Below are 25,063 nucleotides of genomic sequence, written 5' to 3'. Positions count from 1 at the left end.
CTCCAGTGGGGAGGCTACAATGTATGACCATGTTTTCACCTTTAGGCAGCAAGGTGGCTCAGATGGACCATTTACTCAAAAATGGCTTCTGGAGATAATAAGGTCCTTTGTAGAGTAGTTGATGATTTCTGTGAGTATGGCCTTTTAAAAAATAAAATGCAGGGGTGGGGTGGTGGGATGTGTAGCTCAGTTGGTAGCATGCTTGCCTGTTTTGGTAAATAAAAAGTGATAACCTTTTATCCCGCACTAGTGTCAGCTCCCGAGGGGCCACATGGCACTACGGGGATTTCTAACTTGGTGCTTCATGCCACCTCTAAGAACTTAGGCGCGGTTCACTCCACTGCCCCTGCTGCTTCTGTCCCTGGTGGATATGACTGCCCTAGCGTGTTATTTTTACTCACTTCCCTTCATTACCCAGTACAAACATGACTCCACATCCACTAACTCATCAAACAAGTTTATATGTTAAATTCTAAATCCACAAACCCTCTACACAATAGGCTTACAACCAATGGACAAGTATATAAACTGCCCATCTATATGAGATAAATTAGACCCATTGAAACCCTTAGAAATAATCATGACAAACTCATCATAGCTAGAGATTCACCAAGAGAAACATACATGTCTGCTTTCATTTCCTCCGTGAATCACTGCCTCCCATCTCCTCTTCTGGTTTTCTAGCCCTTTCCTCGCCTACCTCTCTACTGTCCAATCATGTATCACCTTAACATAAACTTACACTTGCCTAGCATGAAATCCCTGGGTTTGAGCCTTACTTAGCATGTAGTAAACAAGGTTTTGTACACATCTGTAATCACAGAACTTGAGAGTCTGAGGCAGGAAGCTTAGGAGTTCAAGGCCCAACAACAAACAACAACAAAAAACCCTGCAGTACCATGTCATTCATCTTTTTCTCTGATTTCTGGAGCCAGCCTTGAGCCATCTGGCTGGGAGGGGCATATTGTCCAGGCCCAGGAGAAGCAACTTAGATGGTCAGCCAGTGACAAGCTGGAGGCAGAACAGCTGCAGAGCCCCTTAACTAATGGAAAGAGCACCACCCATCATACTCACAGCTGGAACCTCAGTGGGATAATCTGGGGACCCGGTGATTGCATAACTTAACAAGGAGTCTTGCTTCCAGGAAAACTGGGTGGGTAGAAAATGCAGGAGGGAAGTTAAAATAGTCCTTAAAAAAAAAAAAAAAAAAAACAAACAAAAACTCCTTTGCTTTCCCAGCTCTTCAACGTGGCCTGACTCCATTACAGCCAAAGTAAGAAACAGTCCAGGCAGGGAGGGAAGACAACCAACTTGGCCAGGGCGGAGGAGGAGTAGGGATGGTGGTCTATGTGGGGCTCAAAGGAAAAAGGAGAAATAACTTGTAGCTGTGTGACAGAGAGGCACATCCTGAATCCTCAGCATCTGTGGAGACAGGGACAGAAAGGGACTGACAGAAAGCTAGACATGCAGATAGAGGCAACATGGGGGAACAAAAGCAAACCTGGAGGCCAGGAGTAAGCCACACGGGGATGCTGTGATCAGAATGCACTTTGGGAAAAGGATGAACTAAGAGTGGGAGGCGCACTGGGAACTACCAGTCTAAAATTAATTCCAAGCAAGCTTCACCTGACTTTGAGGACTGACTCTTCCCTACTTGATCTAGCAGGTAAAGCCTGAACCTTAAAGGTCAGCTTGTGGGGTTGTAGTAAGCAGCAGGCAACAACCTTGGTTATTTCACTTGCAGGACTTTGAAAGGGATAGGTGTGCACACATTGCACAAAGTTTCATGCAAGCACAAGGATCTCCTCCACTTGTGCTGTTATGATACCTTTTCCAGAACTAGGACAGTCAGAAGAACATGGTGTCTTGGCCTGGGGCTTCCACAGACTTGGACCTGCTGTCTCCACAGGAAGGTTTGCCCAGCTGGAGATGCTCCAGCTGTTTTGAGGGAAGACAATTTGCCACCTGGCTTTAACCATGTGCCCATTAGTGGCAAGCGTGGTAACCACAGAATATTTCAAAGCCGGGAGTGGAGGCTCATGCATGTAATCCAAATGCTCTGGATGCTGAGGCAGACGAACTGCCACCTGAGGCTAGCCTGGACTACAGAGACACTGTCTCAACAAAAGAATGCTTTAAGATGACAATCCTTCAGCAATAGCACGACTCAGGTAAAGGCCGTTGCCTCTAAGCCTAAAGACCTGAGTATGACTCTCAGAGCCCAAAGGGTGGAAAGGACCAAATTCTGTGGGTGGTCCTCTGACTTACACACACACCATGAATAACACCCACATACATATACAAATGTTCATCAATTTATTCTTATCGTAATATACATATTACGTGTATGAGTGTTTGCACATGTGGTCTGTAAAGCATTCATATCCTTTTGTCTACTTCACTTCTCTCTAGCCAGGTGTACAGCACCGGTACAGCCAGCCACAGTGGATTCTCACAGGCCATCTGGAGCCCTAGCACCTCCATTCTGCCCCCAACTACAGATCCAGGGTATTGTCCCCATCTGGTGTCAGAGGAGAGCAGGCGGGGCTGGGTTTCAGCCAGGACCCACATGCTAGATTAATATTTCCCCAAGGAAATGAGTGCTAATGTAGATGCTCAGAGGCAGAAAACTGGGAAGAGGGTCAAGGCACAATGCAGTTTTCCAGCATTGGGATTTGTTTGGTTTTTTGTCCACCCACCCCCACTTTAAAAACCTTAAAGTCAAAACAAGATCTGGGCACCCCACCCAGAGAAGTGAAGTAGACAAACTTGAGAAACTCTGGCCCAACATGCAGCTGGCCCTCACACAACCCCTCACAGATGTTTCCCTTCAGCCCCAACCCTGCTGGCCCCGTGTCAGCAGCAGTGTCGCCTAGCTTGAGGCTGACTTCCCACACCCTTCAGAGGCCAGAGCATTCAGAACAAAGATTTCCAACATGAAAGCAAGGGTGGTCCTACCCTTACTCTAAATTAAACACAGCCTTTGACCCTGGCCATCTATTCAAGCATGTGGCTTTGCCTGTGTCCCGGCGCCTGTTAGATAGGCCAGACGTGGTCTACTCAGTTTGGTCTCACAAGTTCACAATACTCGAGGACAGAAGGTGAACCAGGATTCCCATGTTTCAAATCTGGAGACACCTAGCAGGTGTCTTCGGGATACACACTCCTCTTCCATAAAATCATCATCTGTCCCATGTGCGATCTTTTCAAGGGACACACAGGAGTCACCTGTGGGAAATAGCAGATTACCTGCCAAGGTTAAGGGAACGAGGGCAGTGCTGAGAAGCAATGTGTCTTCTCTGATTCCTGTGTGTCCACCTCTTCCAGAAAAGCAAACAGGTGTGCTGAGCTGAGTTCTCTACCCACATGACTAGTCCTCCAGCTACTTCCTGGTTCCAGGATGTCCTTTCCCACACATTGTCTTGGATTTTGGCAGGTGTGGGCCCAGAGCTGTGTGGGGGATAATGCAGATGGAAAACCATCATGCTAGCATCAAAGGTGTTGCTGGGGTCTGATCCACAGCCCATAGTCTGAGTCTGCAAAGGCCCTCAGGAAGAGGCTGGCTGATGACAGAATATTTTCTGCAGGATTTTAGGGCATCCCATACTTTTCAGAGCACACCCCTTCTCTCTGATCACACTCTTTGGCGAACTTTGGATAGTGACTCAAACAAGTTTCCACTAGCTATGTACCTTCATGAAAAACAAACCACCAAGGTTCTATGACTCTGGCTCCCTCACCGCTGTCCCAATGTACAGAACCAATTTACCTACAAACTGGGCTTGGGCTCTCTCTCATCAGTTTTTCAAGGAGCCAGAGGAAGGTGAGAAGTGAGTGTGGACAGGGCGGTGGCATATGAATCTGGGTGACCTGTCCCAGGCTTGTGCCCCTGGCACCGCTGTGTCTAACCTGAACGTTCACTTTTATGACCCATGGGCACTTACAAAGCACGAATGGTCCTTGTCCTACACACCCCAAAGTGGAGTGAGAGCAGTCCGTGGAACTGAAGACTTGTGTGCCTTATTCACATCCGAGGTGCACGTCTGCACCACCACTGGTCATTCCTCGTGGGTACACAGTAGGCACAGGACAGAGGACGACACCTGTCTCCGGCCTTGCTGGGAACACTGGGTCATGGCATCTGTTGTGATGTGCACTGGGAAAGCACAACAGCCCAGGCTGTGCTATCAGCAGGTAAGCAGCTCCCCTGGGGCACACAAATCCAGCTACTTCTCTACAGATGGATGGACCTGGTTCCACGAGGAAGGGCCCACGCCTGGGCCTCTGAAGGTAATGCACAAGGGTTGCAGCTCACACTACGCCCTTTCTATTGGATGACAAATTCCTAACACCTCACCCTATTTGGCTGACTCAATACAGAACGCAAATATCTCTGGCTGAAATGTTCTCCATGAGTCAGCCCCTCCCAAGGGCCTTATGAGACTGATTTAGGAGCTTTAGTTCTCCTGGAAAAAAACCTAAATGCTCCTCTATCCACGAAGCCTTAATTCCACCATGGTGCACTGTGAGTAGATTGTCTTTCCTATTGTCCTCAGGCAATTAAAGCTGGCTGGTGAGTAAAATGACAGCATTCCTTAGGCAGCTTTTATAGCACTGATACAGCGTAGCCATCTTATGAAACATCAGGGAGGGGCTCTGAAACACAGAGGAACCTGACAATAAGACTGGAGTCTGGCTGGAGTCTGACACGCTAGAACATGCCTGCAGCCTAACCCCTAGGGAAGAATGGGAGCTCAAAGGCATCACTGCGCTACACAAGACTGACTCAAAACAAAAGCAGAAAAATCTAAGGATGGTTAAAAAAAAAAAGCTGGGTAGGGACCCAAGTGGCCACTAAACCCTTAACAAAGGGAGGGTCTTCTGGATTTCTTGGGTGGTAGGACCTGGTAAGGTTACCCGGTGGGCACAGGCAGGAGGCTTAGGCCTTCCTCTGTGGCCATGGCTTCCTTATTCCTGACCTGCAGAAGCACCAAGTACATAGTGGGTGAAGGGTGGTTTGAACTTATTTATGCTTGCGACACGATTTCACTGCATAGGTCTCACTTGGCTGGCCTGGAACTCACTATGCAGACTAGGCTAGCCCCACTCTCAAAGAAATCTACCTACCTCTGCCTTGCAGGTGTTGGGATTAAAAGTGTGTCACTATATCTGGCATTGTGATTCTCAGTGCAAAGCTTTATAAAGAAAACTGACAAAATGCTTATCACAGGTTATTCCTTCAAACCAGTCCCTGCAAGGACTCTGTTTGAGACTGGTCTTATTACATTGTCTCAGCTTAAACCCTCCCCAGTGTGAATATCAACGGTCTGTGCCACCATGAAGTCTGCAGAGTCTTGACTTCAGTGCTTGCGATCATTCTCTTGAACCTTAGAGCAGGCGGCTCCCTGGAGGACAGTGGCTCTCTTGGTATAACACTGGAGATGCTAGCAACACCAAACCAGACCAAAAAATAGACTTTATTTTTACATTTACAATTATTAACTTAAATTTAACAATTAGGAAAAATATATACAAACCAGCCTCAACGGAAAAGTGAAGCAACCAATGTCCAGCACAGTGAAGACTAATCACCCCAGGAACCCGACTTTCGGCCTCTTGGGTCCCAGGCTCTCTTCCTTGTGCAGAAGACTCTGCAAGGACATGTGTAGCACCTTGCCCACTCTCTTGCTGCTCTGTAGGATGACAGGGACAGGATAGAGGTCACCTGCTAGTGAGGTACAAACTGATCAGAAGCCCCCACCTGCTTCCCAGACTGCCCACACCTTCACATCTGTCTGCATCACAGAACTTTTAAAGCAGCTTTTCATTTGCCCTACAAATTAGGCATACATTCCACAGAGCTACACTCCAGCTCACTAACAGAACAGACTTTCAATTAATACAACATGAACTATAATCCTCAACAGCATCACGGGTACACCTTGGAGATCCTCTACACACCCAAAGAAAGAGGAAGGACCAGGGAAGGAAGCCCAACCATCAGTGATCCTGTGGCCATGACAATCAGCCACACTGCCAACCAGACAGTGCCGAGGGCACTGTTTATAATACGGTGTGAGAGATCACAGAGAATCTTCCTGCTGAAGAGTAGACTACCAGGCCAGGCCATCTAAATAAGCCATTCCTAAATCATCTGGCAGCAGCCCCCCAGGTACGAGTGTTCAGGTGTCAAAGTCAGCCTCAGATGCTTCATCTCAAAAACTGTGAATAACTATGGGGTACAACAGACTGGGAAAAACACTGAAAACCGTTCCACAACAAATCTGTGTTATTGTTTAGACACCCGTATTTCTGTTGCAGGATATTTGATCTTGAGTGTGTTATTTACTGAAAAAAACTGTTTTTAGTTGTGGTGTGGCTCAGCCCTTAGAACACACTTTTAATAGCTCTGGCTGGAATACAGACATGCCCTTAGTACACACCTTTAATCCCAGACAATGAAGGTAAAGTCAGTTTGCAGAAGGAAGCACCTGTGTTTGAAAGTGGCGTCTAGTTGAGTGGCAGACAAAGTGATGAGTCAGAGAAAGAAAGACTTGATAAAATAGGACATGTGCAACTCTCGCAGATGACAGAGGAAAGGGAAGCTGCTTGAGGGGCAATGCAAAGAGAGGAAGACGGTGGTTTTACCAGGACAATTGTACCACAGACAGGTTGCAAAGAAGGAACACGCTAGACAGGGGAAGGTGGAATGAGCTGAAGAATGAGAATGAGCGGTTAGGCTGAGGCCAAGCAGAGCAGTCCAGAAAAGCTGAGAGAAGCCAGTTTGAGCCAGAATGTCTAGGTTGAACTGGCCAGCCAGAGTTCAGAAAGAGCCAGGAATAGTGAGCTCACTGAGCAGTAGATCTCAGAGGCCAAAAGCATTCTAGGCCTAGGTAAGATTGTACAGAGGCTAAAGCTTCCCAGGACAAGGCCTAGGTTAGCAAATGAGGCAGAAAGCCTCAGAGACAACAATCTCCAGGCAAGTAAAAGACACTTTTGCAGATTTCCCATTAAGCTCTGGGTGAGCCCTCTCCAAGGGAAGGTTTGAGGTCCCCCTGTCTGAAGAAGTCTTTGGTAAGGCTTCTACTGCATTCTAGTATTTGACGAGAAACCCAAGAGTACAGAGAGCAAGAGCTAATGGGCACCAACACACCAGCACGTCTGCCCTCCTTCTCAGAGCAGCCGTCCTCCCCTCCCTGCAGGAGGCGCCTCTAGGCCTAGGCTAGAATGCACAGCCAGGAGACATGTCTTCACAGCCCGCACCTTGGTGTGGAAGCTTGTGTAAGAAAGCTATGAACTCTGGATGGGGCAGAGTGTAGAATGTTCTTCCCACAAGATGGCCTTCTATAAACACTCCATAAACCGTAACAAGTGAGGACATTTTAAAGCAAGGGCATGAAGGGGACGCTCTGACATGCCCACGTTCTCTGTGGGAAGAATATTCTTAGCTCTTGTAGATGACGGAAGATGACAGGACCCAGCATCATGGAGTCCCTCACTGTGCCTGTCTGTTACGCCAGCTGTGAATGTCACCTCATAGTTTGCATCACTATTGAGCTCAGACCTGGAGTTCCTGTATGAAGGTCTTGAAATATAGCCTTTGCTCCTCAGAGACTTTGCCTTGTTGGCCACAGGACCACTGACACCTGGGTCCAGCCAGGGACACTGCCGCCCTGCCATTATGTGCTCGTAGGAGCCACAGGTCAATATTCGGTGTCTTCCTCTATCACTCTTCGCCTTAATTTCTGAGACAGGGTACCATCGAATGTGAAGCTCACCTACTGGTTAGAATGGCTGCCCAGTGAGCCCCCAGTATCTACTTATCCCTGTCTTCTAGTATTAGGGTTACAAGCATGCACCATCATGCCCGGGTGTTTAATGTGGGTGCTGGGGATCTGAATCAGGTCCTCGTGTGTGTGACGCAATTGCTCTACTCACTGACCCTTCTCACCACCTTTGCTAGCTTCCCCCCAAATACTTCCAGGTCATGAAGAACTGGGATAGGCCACTGTTTTAGTGTTGGTCTTACCTACGATCTCTTTGGAAGGGGCAGGAACTCAACTCCTCATTCTATGATAGAGTTACAATGACTATTTATACAGTCAAAAATAATACCCTCAGATACTCTCAGACCAAAATGTAGCCACTGGGGATTAATGGAGGGGAGACTAGGTGAAGATAAATAGTCACTAGCAGGGCCTGATCCCCAGCCCAAAGCTCTACCCACTATCTAATCAATGCATGCTCTCCACACCCAACCTGGAGTCCTGGATGTGCTGGGGAAAGACGCCTGGATGACAAAGCGGCAGGAAACAGCGAGCTCCCCAGCCAGGCTTACCCCAGTGCTGTGGTCTTACCTCCATCATCTCAAAGATGCTCTCGGGATCCAGGCTTCCTTTCCCCACTTTCCTCATGCATGTCACAACTCCCTTGCTGGTCACTGACACCAGCAGGCTGGCCAGGGAACAGGCCTCCTCTTGAAGTGTGGCATCCACCACATGCCGGCAGCCAATCTGCAAGATCAAGGCTGCTTAACACACTTGTGAACAACACACCAGAGATCTCAGATGCCCCTGACACAAAGCCTACAAAGACTGAATATGAAAGGTCCACCCCAGATCTTATTTTAAATTCTGTTCATCTGGAAATGCTGGAAGGAATGTTCAACACTGTTATCATGGTTCATTGTGTGACTAGTAAAAAGACAAAAGAGAAACAAGGGAGCACAGACAACTCATCAGGACAGAGGCCACTGGGCTTTCCAAGAGGGGACACAGGCAAGAAATGCCATGTGCCATGTTGTTCACTCCAACAGTGAATCTAGAGAGCCAAGCAAAGGGACAAGATGGTCCCATCTTCCAGAGCTCTGTTCAGTCCCAACCCTGTGAACATTTCTTCATAATCCCAGTTCTCAAAGGGCTTTCATTGGAATTGACATTTTTCCCCCATTCTGAGACAAGGTCTTGCTGAGTAACCCTGCTGTTCAAGTACTTGATATAAGCAGGTCTCAAGCTTGCAGTGACCCTCCTGCCCCAACCTACCGAGTTCTGGAATTATAGACACGAGCCACCACACCCAGCTTAGTTCTATTCTCATATTAACAAGTTTCTGGTATAATCACTCACAATCCCAGCCAACACAGTTCCGAGGCTATGCTAGGTGTCAGGCTCCGAAAATCTCTGGGCTCTATGCAAATCATACCTAACATGAGACACCAAGAGCCTCAGCTCTGAGATGTGGATACCAGGGTCCACAGGGGAATGCTGTTTGAGACCCTGCCTGTGTCCAGCTACCTTGGACTCTGGGGTAGAGGGAGTTCATGAAAATGAGCAGAGCAGTGCAGGGCTGCAAGGGAGACAGCCCCACTGCTTACGAAGCAGCCCTCTCCCGGGACTCGTCACATCATCTGAGTAGAAGGCAAAGAACATTACATGGTTTATAATGTAACTGAATTCTCAGGTTTGGGTTAAAGCATCTATACAGTGTGGGAAGCTACAATCTCCCAACCTATGAAGCAATCTCATAGGCTAGGGTTGGAGGAGACCCACCTGCTCAGGGAAAGCGGTATCACCGAGACACAAGCGCATACCTTGCACAGGGTGACAATGCAGGGGACATTCTCCACACTCAGTCGTATGCAGTCATAAGGATCATCAGACAGCTCAATGTCCTTTGCCCCCTCTTCATCCTCCAGAACACGAACCCTTGGTATCCTGGAAACAGCATAATTAAGATTTCTAACCACGGAAGGAGGAAGATTTACCTTTTCCAAGACTGAGAACAAGAGCTGAAATGCCTGTTACAAGTAGGCTGTTCATGAATTCTATCTTGTCCTCACCAGCTGTCAAAAGCCGGGGCTGTGTAAGAGTGACCATTTGCGACATTCCCAGACACTAAACACAATTACCACGGTGAAGTAGAACAACCATTAACAGGGTAAGGAAGCTACATTTAGAGTGTTTCCTTGTTAAGCCTTTGAAGATGCTGCTCTGTGCATTTTAACCTCCAACATTATAAACCTCAGGTTGTTCAAAATTTCACCATCAAAGACAGGAGGAATGTTCCAGCAGGAACATATCTGCTCACTTATCATACATCAGCTTTCCTTTCCTAGTGGCTTGCTAGTATGTGCACAAGTTTACAAAAGTGTCAAGCTCGGAGGGCCTAGGTGTCTTCCTGATCTCTATCTTATTTTTCTGGCAGAGCCTCTCAGTGGAACCTTGTTGATTCAGCAGCCTCAATTAAAAGTTTCTTTCTTTTTTTTAAGACAGCGTTTCTCTGTAACAGCCATGGCTGTCCTGGGACTTGCTTTGTAGACCAGGATGGCCTTGAACTCTTCAGAGATCCACCTGGCTCTGCCTCTTGAGTGCTGGGATTAACAGTGTGTGCAACCACTGCCCGGCTCCTATTATCCCATGATACCTCAAGAAATGAACACACATCCACCCAAACTATAACTCAAACGCTAGACTGTCTTTATAGGTATATAATCAGAGAACTGCCAACACTAATCTCAGCTCCCTGTATGTTCATAGGCTATGTTTACAACCTGTGCATGAAGGAAAACCAAAGAGGGGGAACCATTGCTCTTAACCAAAACCAAGCTGCTCCCCTCTTACATTCATGCATATAAACAAGGAACGTATGAGCACCTACTGTGTGCTATATGCTCTGAGTATATAACCAAAGAATCTGTGAGCACCTACTGTGTGCTATATGCTATAGGTAGCAGTGGTACACAAGAAAGTGAAAGGCATTTTCCAGAGCAGACAGCCCGAAGCTAGGATGTTTTGCTTTTTTGCTTCTCTTTACATATTTACCAATGAAAACATAATAAACATAGAAATGTATGTATTTACTCAGTGTTTACAAATCCCTTTCCTGGAGCGTAACATTAGCTATCACCTCTTTTAACACTAAACCATTTAGACAGTACAATTTTCCTGTCAGTGTTCCACGATGAGCTCTACACAGGCTCACAGGATGCTCATAGGAAGACCCACCTTGTGTTGAAGAGTGCAGCTTTTACAGCGATGGAGATAGCATCAAACAAATTCCCACCACATTCCAGCAGCTGAGAGAGAAAGGCACAGAGAGGGAAGAAAAAGTCAGCGTTACTTATCACCAACCCAGCTAAGAAACAGATTCCAAGGCCATGCTGAATGTATATTTAAAAATAAAGACAAGGGGCTGGAGAGATAGCTCAGTGTTAAAGAGCACTAACTGCTCTTCCAGAGGTCCTGAGTTCAAATCCCAGCAACTACATGGTGGCTCACAGCCATCTATAATGAGAGCTAATGCCTTCTGGTGTGTCTGAAGACAGATACAGTATACTTATCACATATATAAAATAATAAATCTTTAACTACATGTTGAGCAGTCAAGAATCTCTCTTTCTGACTTTGACATGCCATGTTTATGTATTTGTGCATCCACCACCCTTCCTGAGAAAGACCCTTAACAACACCCAGACGTATGGAACGCTTATTGCTCACCATATACTTAAGACCCAAATGAAAACTCTGGAATTAAAAATTAGATCCTTTTCCCAGGTTTTTGAGGAAACACCCCATACACATTCCCGAAAGTCTGCTCCTACACATAAACCCTGGGTGAGCTCTCGGAAGGCTACCCTGAAGGTGAACCCACAGTTCTTCCTAACAACACGGAGCAGCAGCCTCTAATCCTCCAGAGAAGCCTTGTTATTTACCATTTTCCTGCCATAATCATCTATGTTTATATGGCGTCTAAAAATACTCAGCAGCAGTGACTTCAGGTGGTTATCTACGTCCTAGTCAGAAACACAGGAAACAGTGCACTCAAATCCTATTGTATGAACCAGCTTCCCTGGGAAAAAATGCTCCTTTTAGTGAGGCCTGGAGTCAGCTCCTCCCTCCTAGAGGAGGCAAAGTGTAGATGCTGGCCTCACAGTGGCCGACTTGTTTACCACTGTAGGTCTCTGCTCCCCTGATCAGAAATGAGTCTAGCTCCTTTTCTCATCCAGGTCTCTAGTGTGCACTCACAGAAGGTTTAGAAAGTTTAAAAAAAAAAAAAAAAAAACTAGTGAAAAAAGCTTATTCCACACAAAATGCCAGCCTGCTGGAGTCAAACGCTTCATCTCAAAGGGTCCTTGTCTTTAATTTTCTGGTAACTCCTATGGCTAATTTTAGGTACAACTCTGTACGACTACAATTTTATTATAGAAAGTGTTAGATGTACTACTTAAATGTTTTGTATTTATCTTATAAATAAAAGAGGATTACAGGAGACCACCTGCTCCCAAATAATCTGACCATGGCTGCTGAAAACACTTCTCCACGAGGAGGAAGGGTAGAGGGAGGAAAGAGACCAACAGGTCTTCAACAAGGGTGGTGTGACAGGGACAGTGCAAGGCGACTTACCAGCACATCCACATACAGCACCCAGCAGTGCTCCCGAGGACTGATGCAAAGGGCCCTCAGGTCTACGCTGCTCTCGTTGTTAAATATCCGGTAGAGGGTGTTAGCGATCTCTGTGCCAAGGTCATCACCTCCTCGCCCTTCGAATTCTGGGGTAGCATTGGCTGAACTACACAAGACAGCAGCAGACAAAGTGAGTGAGTCTCTGTCAGTACAAAGACCTTGTTCTCTGTGGAATGCTGGAGCCCGTATCAGGAATGTCACCAGGGCCAAAAGGCAGAGAGCTGTGCTAACTTGCATGAGGCAAAAGGGGCAAAGAGCAAGGTCACTGAAACGAGGCATGGATGGCATGGGATGGCCCTGTGGCCTACAGGCGTATGCACGGCCGCGACCAGCACTGTGCCCTGCACCTGTCAGTGGCCATGACAGGCCTTCAAGCAGAGGAGGAAGAACAGATCGGTGGCAGTGCAAGCCTCAGCTGGTAAGTGAACTCTTCAGAGTAAAACGAGGTTATCACTGTACTTAGAAGGTAAATGACTAGAAATACGACAATATTCTGGCCTGTTAAGTATTCATATTTGCAGTCATTTAAAAGTGAGGAAGAAAATCCTTTTCTGGACTCTTGATACTTATGCCCGATTATCTTCACAAAGAATTAACAAGACTTCACATAAGCCACTCTAATATGACTCAAAGGCTTTACGGGACTGTTCTGAGAGTTCTATACTTACTCTGGAAGGTATCAGCCCATGCTAGCATGGCTGGAGACTGGGAAAGTTGGATGGGGGTAGTGGAGAATGTATGTGGCTGTATAGGTCTTATTCCTGAAGGGTAAAGAAGCCACTGACTCCAGAGAAGCAGGAATCAAAGCAGCAAGAGAGAGGGGTTCTGGGAAAACAATGCCAGCATGGTGGCCCACAACTGGGTCCATGTATCTATCTAATGGTGACAGGAATCTTACTTAGTGGTATAGTCTAAGAATAAATCACAGGGTAATATTTATTGTATAATAATTTTGATTCTCTAATAGCCTGCTCTTCCCTTACACCATTAGCAGAACCCAAATTACGGAGCACAGAGAAGCGTCACCGTTGCCCCAGCAAGGTGGCAATTCCCAAACTCCTGCGTCAGCCTCAGAGACAACAGGGGAAAGCAGCTCTATTATGGAGGAACATCAGGACCACAGACCAAATTTTTCTACAAACAGTAGCCTCTTTCCAACTTCATCACCAAGCAGGCAATATTCAGTCCTACGTGGTTTCGTGCCTAACACACACACACACACACACACACACACACACCACCCAGGTCTCAATGTGCACAAACCAATCATGGATGTCTGCCCTCAGCTCTTCGGCTCACTGAACACAGCACACACATTTTTAACTCCCCAGTCCCAGGGTGAACCACTCATCATCTGCACCGTCTACTGTCTACGCCTATCTGTCCACAAGGCCAGGCCCCATTATTTCCTTGGGACTAAGCAAATTTAAAGTAAATTTTATCCATTTAAAACAGCCTTTCATTTTTGAACACACCATTCTTTTAGCGAAGCTCACAATCAGGCAGAGAGGAAAATTAGAGGCTTCTAGAATCACGGCCCAGTACTATCTGCATGGTCCCTAGTTGTAGGGTGACTATAGAGGAGGCCAAGAAGAGACAAGGGTTTAACATGGGGAACAGAGATATGCTGGAGAGATGACTCAGTGGTTAAAAGCATTGTCTGCTCTTCCAGAAAACCCAGGTTCAATTCCTAGCACCCACGTGGCTGTTTACAATCACCTGTGACTCAGTCTCAGGGGACCTGACAACCTCTTCTGGCCTCCACGGGGCTCCCAGACACATAAAATAAAAATTTTAAAAAGCTAGAGGGTCTATATTCTGGCAAATAAGAAACAGGCAAGGTAGAGAAATGAAGGTTCTGCCCTATCACTGGGACTAACACAGGGACCCTCTGTACCTGTGCTGAGCAGAAAGGAAAGGGCCACAGAGACCATCTCAGGGGATGAAAACTAAATGTGCTCACAGGTGCTGGCCAGGTAATGGCACACACCCAAGCACAGGTTCCACACAACAGTGAGCAACATTTTCAATAAGGGAAACACTGGCATTTCCCAGGTCTGATTAAAAGCATTTTAATTCCTTTGGTAGCAGGGTATAGGGGCACACACCCTTAATTCCAGCACCCAAGAAGGCAGAGATAGGTGGATCTGTGAATTTAAGCCTAGCCTACTCTACATAGTGGGTTCCAGGTAAGCCAGGGATAAATAATAAGCCCTTTTCTCTCCTTCTTTCTTTCTCTCTTTCTTCTGACTTTTTTTTTTTCTTTTTTCTTTTTGATACAAGGTTGTACTAGAACTTCCTCTGTAGACCAAGCTGGCCTTGAACTCAGAGATCTGCCTGCTTTTGCCTCCCAAGTGCTAGGATTGAAGGTGTGTGATACCACTGCTCGGCAAGACAGTGTCTTTTAAAAAAAAAAAAAGAAACTGGAAAAATAAAGCACCACATAAGAGAAACTGACGTCTTACTGGTGGTCTGTGACCTGTGAGGCCAAAGGAGGCATTTCTCATTTTACGGGGCAGCAAATACAAACAATTTAACAAATGTTTACTGTGTGCTACTCATAGCACTTCAGGTGCACCAGGCCATTTGGTTCAAACAGCAATTCTAGGCAGTGCCAGATGTCATATCTGTAATTGTTTGATTGGCACTGGGAAATAAAACTGGGTTCACAAGTGCCAGGAAAGCTCTTTACCACGGAGCCACACCCTTACCCTCTGACACAATTCAGATGAGTTGTGTAACTTGCTATAGATGAACAGTGTCTAAGCAGCCAAGGGTCTAACTCAGGCACCTCAGGCCTGACCAGCAGCCTCCTTGTCATGTCACTGTAGTTCAGCCCACGGTACGATTTCACATACCCCTTGCCTTGGGCTTATATTTTGTCTCCTGATAATGAATAGTATAGGTAGGTGTTCTGATCTTGGGTCTTATCATCAGACCACAGATGTGGTCAAAGAAAACAGTCCTAGTGAAAACCTTCTCTGTCAAATGACAGAGAAGGAGAATGAATCAGAATGTACAAGGGCTGGAAATCCCAGGCCTCTGCTCACATGTGTCATTATGGTAGATCATAAAGCCAAATGCTCTTAGTTACCAAACTAACTCAGACTCTCCATAAAGCATGCCCCAGTCCCTCTCCGAGAGCAAGAAAAACAGCTCACCAGTTGGAAGAACATGGGTCCTCCCAGCTCTCCACCCTCCTGACTCATCCCCTCCACCCTGTTCCTGCTCCTTCGGCCTGGCATATCTCTGGCTTAACTGGAGAAGACTGAGATCAAGATGACGTCTACCTCAGAGTGGAACCCCAGACTTGGAGCCCATTGTTGCTCCCTATGCAACCACTATAGCCTGAAAAATCTGTTCAGCCTGGGGACAGGATAGGCTGCTGCAGAGAATGGCTGACCTTGGCTGACTCCTTTATGTGCAAGCACTTGTTTCTGAGACTACAGGTTTCAAAGACTGGTTCTGTGCTAGGGAAAAATACGTGTGATACTAAAAACAAGTTAAGATCCCAGAGGGAAGTAACAGATACTTGGCACACTGGAACTCAGGGATGACAACACTGTCCTGGATTCCCCAGTTACAACCAAGCCTTTCCCAGGTCTAAAAGCTCTGATCAAAGTCCAAGCTGAGTGGGACTCAGTGGGCTGCCACCTAGTGTCACTAAGGGCAACATGCAACTAACTGAATTCTTTTATCCTAGCTTTAGGTGGAACCAACTTTTCTTAAAGTTTCAAAGTTCTCACTGAAAACTGACTTTTCTCAGCTACGACAATCAAGGCAAAGACCCATGAAAAGGTTTAAGGTCCACCTTGATTCCAGATTAGGGTGAGTGCTGCCTGGTGTTGCTGGACTTGGGTGGGGTCAGGTAGCTGAGACACATCAAGTCTCACCACTCACAAGAAGCAGGCCGAACTGAGGAGGCAGTGAAGAGCAGTACCTTCCTGGGTCCATATCATCATCGTTCCAAGGAGACAAACCACAAGAGAACGAGTTCGCAGAAAAGCAATCAGCTCTGAGAGACCAGCAGCACTGAGAACTGGAATAAGACCCTGGGAGCTGCTGACTGAGCTGGGCTCAGAGAGCCAGGAGGAATCGCAAGCCATCACCAAGTGTGAAGCTTTCCCCCCATGGGGAGCAACTGTTACAACCCGCAGATAGAGGCTCTTCAGCAGACCTCTTCAGCATGTGGTATACACATCGCTGGGCACAATCACAAGCACCCAAGCTCCATTTCTGTTTTCTAAGAAAGAAAGGGACTGGTCTCCTTGAAGTCTCAAATGAGGTTCTAGTACAGATGGCGCCTGCAGGGCCTACAAACCTTTCTCTTCTGCACTGAGCAAGGTTTTGTGGCTCCTATGGAGAACCAGAAACACTGCGGAGAGGACAAGGAATGGATTTACCTGTGCTACGGACCCTTCCCTGCCGTCTCCGCTAAAGATTTTTTTTTTGTGACTGGGAAGGAACCCAGCACCTCCTACATATGAGGCAATTGTTCTATTACTTACTGATCTGCGTACCTCAGCTCCTCACTGGATTCTAGGCAGGCTCTCTTCTACTGAGACACAGCTCTTTTTATTTTATTTTTATTTATAGTAAAGCAGAATTGAAAGTTTTACTAAAGATATTTTAATATAGGCTTAGTCATGAAGATTTGCTCAAAAGAAAGTAAGGCACACCTAGGAGTATGGGCGTGACTGTCGCCAGGGCCAACCACATTAGTTAAGCCTTCTAAGGAAGCTAGAATTTACTACCTTGAGACTATACATCTTGACAGGCTTTAGAACTCCCTGGAAACCAGAGCTCATAGTGAGGTCCTCAGAGATTTAGGAGGAAAATAGACCGGTGAACAGCCGTTCTCAGCCAGGCCAGTGAGGCTGCTTTATAAACTAAACTTTGAAAGGAAGCAGTTCAAAGAATCTTGCCCCATGGGCGTCGCTCTGTCATGACAACTTGGATAAGAGTGGGCCAAGCACAGCAGGCTGACCAGCCACATGCGCATACTCTGACACACAGCACACAGTGAGGCCACTTCTCTGAATTCTGGACAGAGGAGTTCCATCGTGCAGCAAGCATGGTATTTCTGCATGCCATGCTGAAGGAAAAACCTTGTACTTCCACGTTAGATGGTGTCTCCTGAGACCAGCAGAATAAGGGTGCACACACCTAGACAGTGTCTTCTGAGACCACGAAATAAGGGTAAAGATGTCACACACACAAGCATAGCTGTGCCAGAGCTGGTTTTATTTATACTCAGGTTATGTGAGCCCATGGTCACCTCAACACTAGGTACCTTTCTGGACCAAGACTCGAATCAGTTTTGCCAAAGACTTAGACAAAGATAAATCAGGACCTCGGTAAAAAAAACAGGGTCAATGACTTGGGAAAACGCAGCCATCCACAATCATCTTCCACTCCCTAAGCGAGCCCTGTTAAACTCAGTTTACTCACTCAGCTGCCATTCTCAGGGCTGCTGCTGTGAATCCCAGGGGAGAGAAAAGGATAGATACTAATTTTATATCTCCTGAAAAAAGTCACAAATCAGAGTCTGGTGATATCCTTCCTTCCCTACACCCCAGCATCTGAGGACAACACTTCTTATAATGTAGCCAGCATGCCTGTGGTCAGCCCAGGATAAATGAGGCAGAAAATAAACCAGGAGGAAAAGGAAAGCAGTACAGCTCTCCGTCTGTAAATAGTGGAATTTGCAGATGAGGCCAGGGAAGGTCCTTTGGCAGCAAAGAAAGGGATAGCACTACTGTAACTAACCTGCAGGATGAGTCAATTCCAAGACAACCCAACTAGTGAGAACAGCCAAACAGGACGCTACTGGAGATGGGGGAGAGGATGAGTTAGAAAGAAAACTAGCCAGAAAGATGATGTACACTATTTCTCCCAAGCTCAGCATCCTTCTTAAACTGGCTTCTGCAAGCTATATGCATAGAAAGAGAGATACAGAGTCGGATCTGCATTTCTGGCCACTTGACCCTGGAAAGTTGCCTCCTCTCTACAAACTTCATTTGTCTTTTTCTCACAGGAGTCCAGTGTGGACCAACTTCTATGTCTGAAAATGAAGACAGGAAGACTAACTACCATACAAACATGACCCTCCTGTGTGCACAGGGCTGACACAGTGGCCACTTCGCCTAGACTTTGCTAACTGATCCTATGCTTTCCTTCTGGAAGGCCGAGCTGTGGAACTGCAGAGGGTGCTAATGGGTCCACATCCACTAAAAATCCTGAGTGTAGAATCTCCGAGGGGCAGAAATGTCCCAGGTAAGTTGCTGCATCTACAAAGCTACGACAAATTTCATCCATGTGTATAACTATATGCTACATCCTATGGTCCCTCTAACACCTCTAAACATGGAGGCGGTCTTAGGGCTACAAGATATACATCTAGACAGAAACCAGGAGGGGATCTAACCCAGTGGAATGTTTACTGCTCTGGAGGCAGCGGAATCTGGGAGAATGGAGCCTAAAAATGAAGGGAACTCTGAGTGCTGGGGAGAAAACTCCAGGAACACAAGCCGAGAGTCTTGTGACCTCAGTTTCTTCAGAGACATGGAATTGTTCTTCAGTGTGCTTTCATGCCTCCCAGGTACAGCAGATAAGAATGAGTTTACTTCAGACTATTCTTCACAACTGGCTGTTGTTATCCGAATACATGCCTCTTATGGGGGGGGGGGCACATTTTGCCACATGCAGCTTGTCCTTATGATTACATACAGCTTCAAGTCAAGAACTTTACTCAGACGACCTTTCTTAGCCCTCTGGGTATAAATTGATGCCCTGAGTAAAGTTAGCTATCACGTGAGACTTTAGCCCGCCTCGTTTTTAGGCCTTTCTCATACAGAGAAAGAAAAGCTTGGCAAGGATCAAGTGATTAAAGCAAGGTTAGGTCCTCCTACTGCCAGGTATTTTGCAAGTGAGTCAATACCTCCTGCATAAATGTATGACTAAATAAATATGACAGGGCTCACTTTATCTTTCGATCTTTTTAGGTGTGTGGGGGGAAGCAGCAATTGGATCCAATGCCTCTTATATACTATGCAAACACTCTACCCCTGAGTGACATCCCAAGGATCCTTTTCCTTTAAACAACCTGCATAGTACTGACCAGTCAACAAAGAACTCCAGGTAGCCTTCGTTTGGTTTCTCCAGCTTCGGTGTCCCCATTTCTGCTTTCACTCCCACCAAGATGTCTGTTTGACCCTGTAGACACATCCAAGAGTCCTTGCTCAGGAACAACCACTTTCCTCTTCAAGACAGCAGTGGTGTTTTGGCTTGGGATACGGTATTCTAAGACGATGAGTGCTTTGGGTCTGGAGAGATGTATTCTCTCATTATGGCTTAAGAGTTTTGGTCTCCTCGGGACCAATGTGCACCCCCTCCCCCAAGACAGCAGGGCCTGTAACTGACCCATTTCTCCACCTGGGTATGAACAGTGACTACAGAACTTACCAGCTTGACTCTGGCAGACCCACTGGTGTTAGACACCACATCAGTCTCCACTTCAACACATCGGTAGTCCTCACAGCCACGGCCATCCACCCGAAGGTCTTCCTAAAGGAACAAGGTTCAGATTGAGATCCCAAACTCACACAGACTCCCTTCCAGAAATACACAACCTCCTTTCCTCAAAGTGGTTCACCCCAAATTTTGTTTTCACACTACCAACAATACTACCAACCTAATATAAGCAAGAGACTCAGAAGTGACTTATCCTATAGTTAATGATGAGAAAACTATGATTTCATGTCAGATGTGCCTGACTATAAAGGCCTGGCATGTTTGGATGTACAGAATACATGCACTAAAGCAAGCAAAATGGAGGCACAGACAGACACACCAAGCCACCTCTCTTCAACACCTGCAAGGCAATGCTTTGCTAGAGCTACTACAGATGCAACTGTCTCAACCTGAGCCCTGTTTACCCCACATCTGGTCTATAAGACCTGTTACATACAATCTAAAATCTTTAACTTCTAAAATAGTCAACAAACTAATGCAGGTGAGCTCCTTGTTTCTGTAATTAGTGGGTAACACAGCCATGCCTGCTCCCTTGGGTCTACGATTGCTTTCCCACATTTGCTGAAGGGAAATACACAAGTTTGCCCCCGGTCCTTTACAGAGCAGTGTTAACAATGAGATAGTTTCCAGGGTAGCTACATGCTGCCTGTCCCTTCTGCAAATCTATTTGTTTTTCATTGTTTACTTGTAACAGCACAGCTCACAGATAGCTATTTTATGTTGTGCTATAATCTAATATTTGTCACTCCCAAGCACGTTAGTGTCTTTAGGTTGGCTTTGTGCCTTTCAATCTTTTCATATTTCTGACAACACAAATAATGATCTGGACACTGGTTAGTTTTCCCTGCCCTTCCCCAAGGAGCCCTGGTTCCCCTTAATGGCATACAGTACTCAACAACCAGGATATGGGTGCTAAATTTGCTGTAGAATTCTAGACCATCTTGGCAAACACATCTAGAAAGAATATATACTAACATCAGGTCTTCATTTAGTTGCCCATCTATCCAGAAGCCAGGCGTTCAAACCAATAGCTCACTTCCCACTTCATGTTCACAGTTCCTTCCAGCCTTTTTCTTATTTGTAACTTTTTTCTCTGAGTCCCAGTAACAAATCTCTAGAGGTGGAGGGAGGGGGAAACCTGGCTGCCATTATCTATCCCATAATTCCATATATCTTTTTCCTCGGTAAATGCATTGTTTCAGGACTGCTAACCATTCTCCCTAGAGAAATAAATGGCAGTAGAGTACACTCAGATACACTTTTCTCAGTTCTCTCCCCACCCTACAGTCACGGTATTTATTTGAAACTTAGACTCATTTGCAACTATTTATATTTCAGTTTCTGAATCCTGGTTACTCTTAGTTTCTTACCTATTTACTTTTCCAGGTTTGTGGAATGTCACTGTGATCCCACCAGTCAGATAACTCTGGCAACCTTAACCTCTTCCCTTTATCTAATGATATTCTTTCCACACACCCACCCTTGCCTTCTAACTTCTTTCCCATCTACCCCTGCCAATGAAGGGTCTCTTATTGAGATACAGCTTATCTTGTATTTCCTCTACTTCTTACACTCTCTCCTTTTAAATTAAACAGTATTACAAGAAGAACACATTTGTCTAAGTCTGGCATCTGGATACCTCTATGGACTAAACAACTTAGATTTCTTGTGATAATGATCTAGTTTTGGGGGGGTAATAATTTCCTTTACTTATATGAAGTGTGGCATATCATTTTACATGTTATTTTTTTTAAGATTTATATTTAGTTTATGTATAAGTGTTCTGCCTGCCTGTAAGTATGTGTGCCACATGTAAGATGTCAGAAGGCAGCAGTGAATTGTTGGAAGTGGAGCTACATATGGTTGTGAGAGGCTGTGGGTGTACCCTGAGTTCCCTGAAAGAGCAGGAAGTACTCTTGTCATCTTTCTGGCTCCTTCCACATTCTTTTTACACTCGTCTTTCTTCAAACACTTAGGTATGTACAGCTGATACACAATGCACACAATCAAATGCCAAGCCATCTCACCAAGATCTTCCCCCTTCTTCATAAATACCCTTGAAAGCACGTTCTTAAAATCAGGCTCATTCATTTTATTTTATGCATGTCTGTGCACCATGTGTGTGCTTGATGCTAGAGGAGGTCAGCAGCAGGCATCAGACCCCCTGGAACTGAGTAATGGATGGTTGTGAGCCACCAAGACAGTGCTGGAAACAGCTCTGCAAGAGCAACGGGTACTAGTAACCACTGACCCACTTTTCCTTCCTTCCTTTCTTAAATAAACAAATGAACAAGATGGGCCAGTGATTAAGAACACATACTGAACTTCAGTTGGGTTCCCAGCAACTCCAGCTCCAAGGGATTCAATGCTTCTGGCCTCTGCTGGCACCTGTGCTCACCGGTGCACCATAACACACATAACTAATAATGAGCTTCATCAGGTTCCCACATGGGGGTGGATGTTCTCCAAAGGAGTGGGGGGGGGGCAAGAAAAGACAACTGCTGCCCAAGACTGAAGGATCCAGTTTGAAAGTCAACAAAGAAGGAAGCAATTTTTGGCATCACGAAGGCATGGACCCTGCCCTCCAGCAGAGACTGGAGCACCTCAGACTGAGGGCTCCTGGATGCTGGGCTAGCTTCTGGTGACTTGCATAGCATTTACCCACGTGATCATTACACCCCTGCTACTAGCAATGGTATATGATAATTAGTGCTACTACTTCAACCAACTAGACTAGAAATAGCTCTCGAAGGTGACCCTTCAGTCACCTGGCTCTGACATGCTGGTTACCTCAGCATACAGGAGACCTCAGGTTTAAGTATCTTCCTACTAGAAAATAACGTCATCTGACCTAACTTTGCAGGCCCAAGCACAAGAGCTGGCAGGTAAAACTGGAGAATCATTGTGAATTCACGCTCCACCGAGCAGCTCTGCCTCTCTTTGGAAGGATGTGGCTCAGTAAGGCCTCAGACATGGGTGTGGGCTTTCTGTGGCATGGGTTTGTAGATGCAAAGAACAAAGGGTCAAGCAGGAAACGTGCTGGGGACTAGTTCCAGTGCTGACTGGTCAGACTGGCTTCTCAATCTCATCACTGAAGACCAGACTCAGGTAAAAACTAAGCTGAAGGGGCTGGAGGGCTAGAAAAGGAGAGCAGAAATACAGGAAACAGCAGCCAAGATATGTCTTCCTCAATAGCCAAGAACAAAGCTTTGACAGACCCCAAGAAGAAAGCCTTTTTGAAATCGATGGCCTTGGTCTGGTCTGGCTATGAGGTTACAGCTTTAACGTCCCCTGGGTTTATAGCTCTGGAGTAGACACCTGAGTTACTATCCACCCTTAACAGGGCAAGAGGTAGGTGTGTGAGCCAAAGCATGCCACACAGGGGGTGACCAGCCCTATTTGTAATGAACCACAAGCAGCCCAGACCAATTCTCTCTGTGGAATTGGATCTCTGATCTAATTAAAAGTTGTTAGACTAGTGCAACATGGTGGCACACACCTTTATTCCCAGAACTCAGGAGGCAGAGGCAGGTGGATCTCTATGAGTTTTATGACAGCTAAAGGTAAATCTCTGTCTCAGAAAACCCAAAAAGTTGTTAGGCCATGATGTGATGGAGAAGCCATGCAAAAGGTATGCGGTTTGGGAGGAGGACGGGACAGATTTCACCAAAATGCACTGAAAGCTAGACAGCAAGAAACCACCAAGAAAGCATATGGTTTGGTGAAGAAAAGTAGATGAATCACCAGAGATAGTCACCAATCATTATGGTTCTTATGAGAGAAGGTACTATAAGCTTTGGATGGAAGATTTCCAATTTTTTGCAGCGAACCCACTTTTTCTTCAGGTCATTTTAAGATTGCCTGACTCTGTAGAATTTAAAGCCCAACACCTCTTAATGTGTCATCATGAAGACTAGGGATATGGATGAGTGATTCAGGACAAAGCCACACTTCTGGGGGGAAAAATTAGTCACCATGAAGACTAGGGACATGGAATAAAAGGTTCAGGACAAAATCACACTTCTAACAGAAAAATTACAAACTAAAAGGGATGTCCCACCCTAATTGTAGCTACCCAAAGATCTAAGCGCTGCGTGAGTAAAACAGGTAAGCAACAATTATACCATAGACTACCCGTCTGCTTTGTAAACTTCTCAGCCAGGTGGTGATAGGCAAGCCTTCTGCCAAGGCAGGAGTGATGAGCTACACACCAGCCTCAGACACAAAGCTCCCCTCCTTAAATAGCAAACTAGGCCCCACCCCCTCACCAAACCAAATCAAACCAAACAAAACAGAAGGGCTGGATATGCAACTCCGAGGTAGAATCCCTGCCTAGCATGCACAAGACCTCAATTAACAGTACCGCCAAAAGAAAACCACTCCCTATTCTTCCCTATTTGTAAGCAACATATGTGTGAGGGTAATTTTTCTTGAGACGGGGTCTTTATAGCTCAGTCTGGCCTTAAACTCCTGATTCTCTTGTCTCCACTTCCCAACTACTGGGATTACAGGTGCCAATCACCAAGGCTTTGCGCATGCTAAGCAAGCACTGTACTTCTGAGCTGCATCTCCTTCTTTCTTCTTTGGGGGTGTGTGGCGTGTGATGTTTGCTGTTAGTATATTTTGAAGTCCTTTCCCCCCTCGGATACATGGCCTCTGTGTGCAAAGTCACCAGAGTCCATCCACTTGCGGCGATTTTGATTGTAGGATCTCAGGCACAGCACTCTCCGTGTGTGCAGAGGCCACAAGGACGTTCCTTCATTAAACTGCAGCCTCAGGAGCCGCTTGCCGCTCCCTGATGAGCTAGGAATCTTCTCCAATCCGAGAGCTGTGGAGATCTAGGCATACTGGGCACACGTTGGCCGCAGCCTAAGCCTAGGGGCGTCCGTCCCGACCACGTGGCCGCCCCGCACCTCCTCCCTGCGCAATATGGCCTGCACCCACGGCCGCCACGGGTACCTGCACTCCATGAACGATGTAGACCTTCTCGGCCTCGCTAAGCGCCACCGACGCCATGCTGCTCAGCTCACCGCGCGCGCTGGCGTGTCATCAGCCCGCGCCTCTCCCCA

General features: G+C 46.4%; 1 protein-coding gene across 2 annotated transcripts; it reads right to left on the bottom strand.

Annotated features, from left to right (window-relative positions):
- Positions 1 to 5,459: 5,459 nt before the first annotated feature.
- Positions 5,460 to 25,030, bottom strand: EXOSC7 (exosome component 7). Of its 2 annotated transcripts, XM_080934914.1 has the most exons (8): positions 24,954 to 25,024; positions 19,926 to 20,027; positions 19,582 to 19,676; positions 12,402 to 12,567; positions 11,004 to 11,074; positions 9,590 to 9,713; positions 8,358 to 8,513; positions 5,460 to 5,693 (listed from the first exon to the last, which is right to left on the bottom strand). In XM_080934914.1, the coding sequence occupies exons 1-8, from the start codon at positions 25,008 to 25,010 to the stop codon at positions 5,589 to 5,591; spliced, it is 876 nt and encodes a 291-aa protein (XP_080791040.1). In that variant the 5' UTR covers positions 25,011 to 25,024; the 3' UTR covers positions 5,460 to 5,588. The 2 variants fall into 2 exon arrangements, with proteins under 2 accessions (XP_080791040.1, XP_080791041.1); XM_080934915.1 differs by lacking the exon at positions 19,582 to 19,676 and having other exon boundaries at positions 24,954 to 25,030.
- Positions 25,031 to 25,063: the final 33 nt, after the last annotated feature.

The sequence above is a fragment of the Micromys minutus genome (assembly GCF_963924665.1).
Source record: "Micromys minutus genome assembly, chromosome: 21".
Lineage (NCBI taxonomy): Eukaryota > Metazoa > Chordata > Mammalia > Rodentia > Muridae > Micromys > Micromys minutus.
Note: the sequence above shows the minus strand (reverse complement) of the source record. Positions and strands in the feature narration are given on the sequence as shown.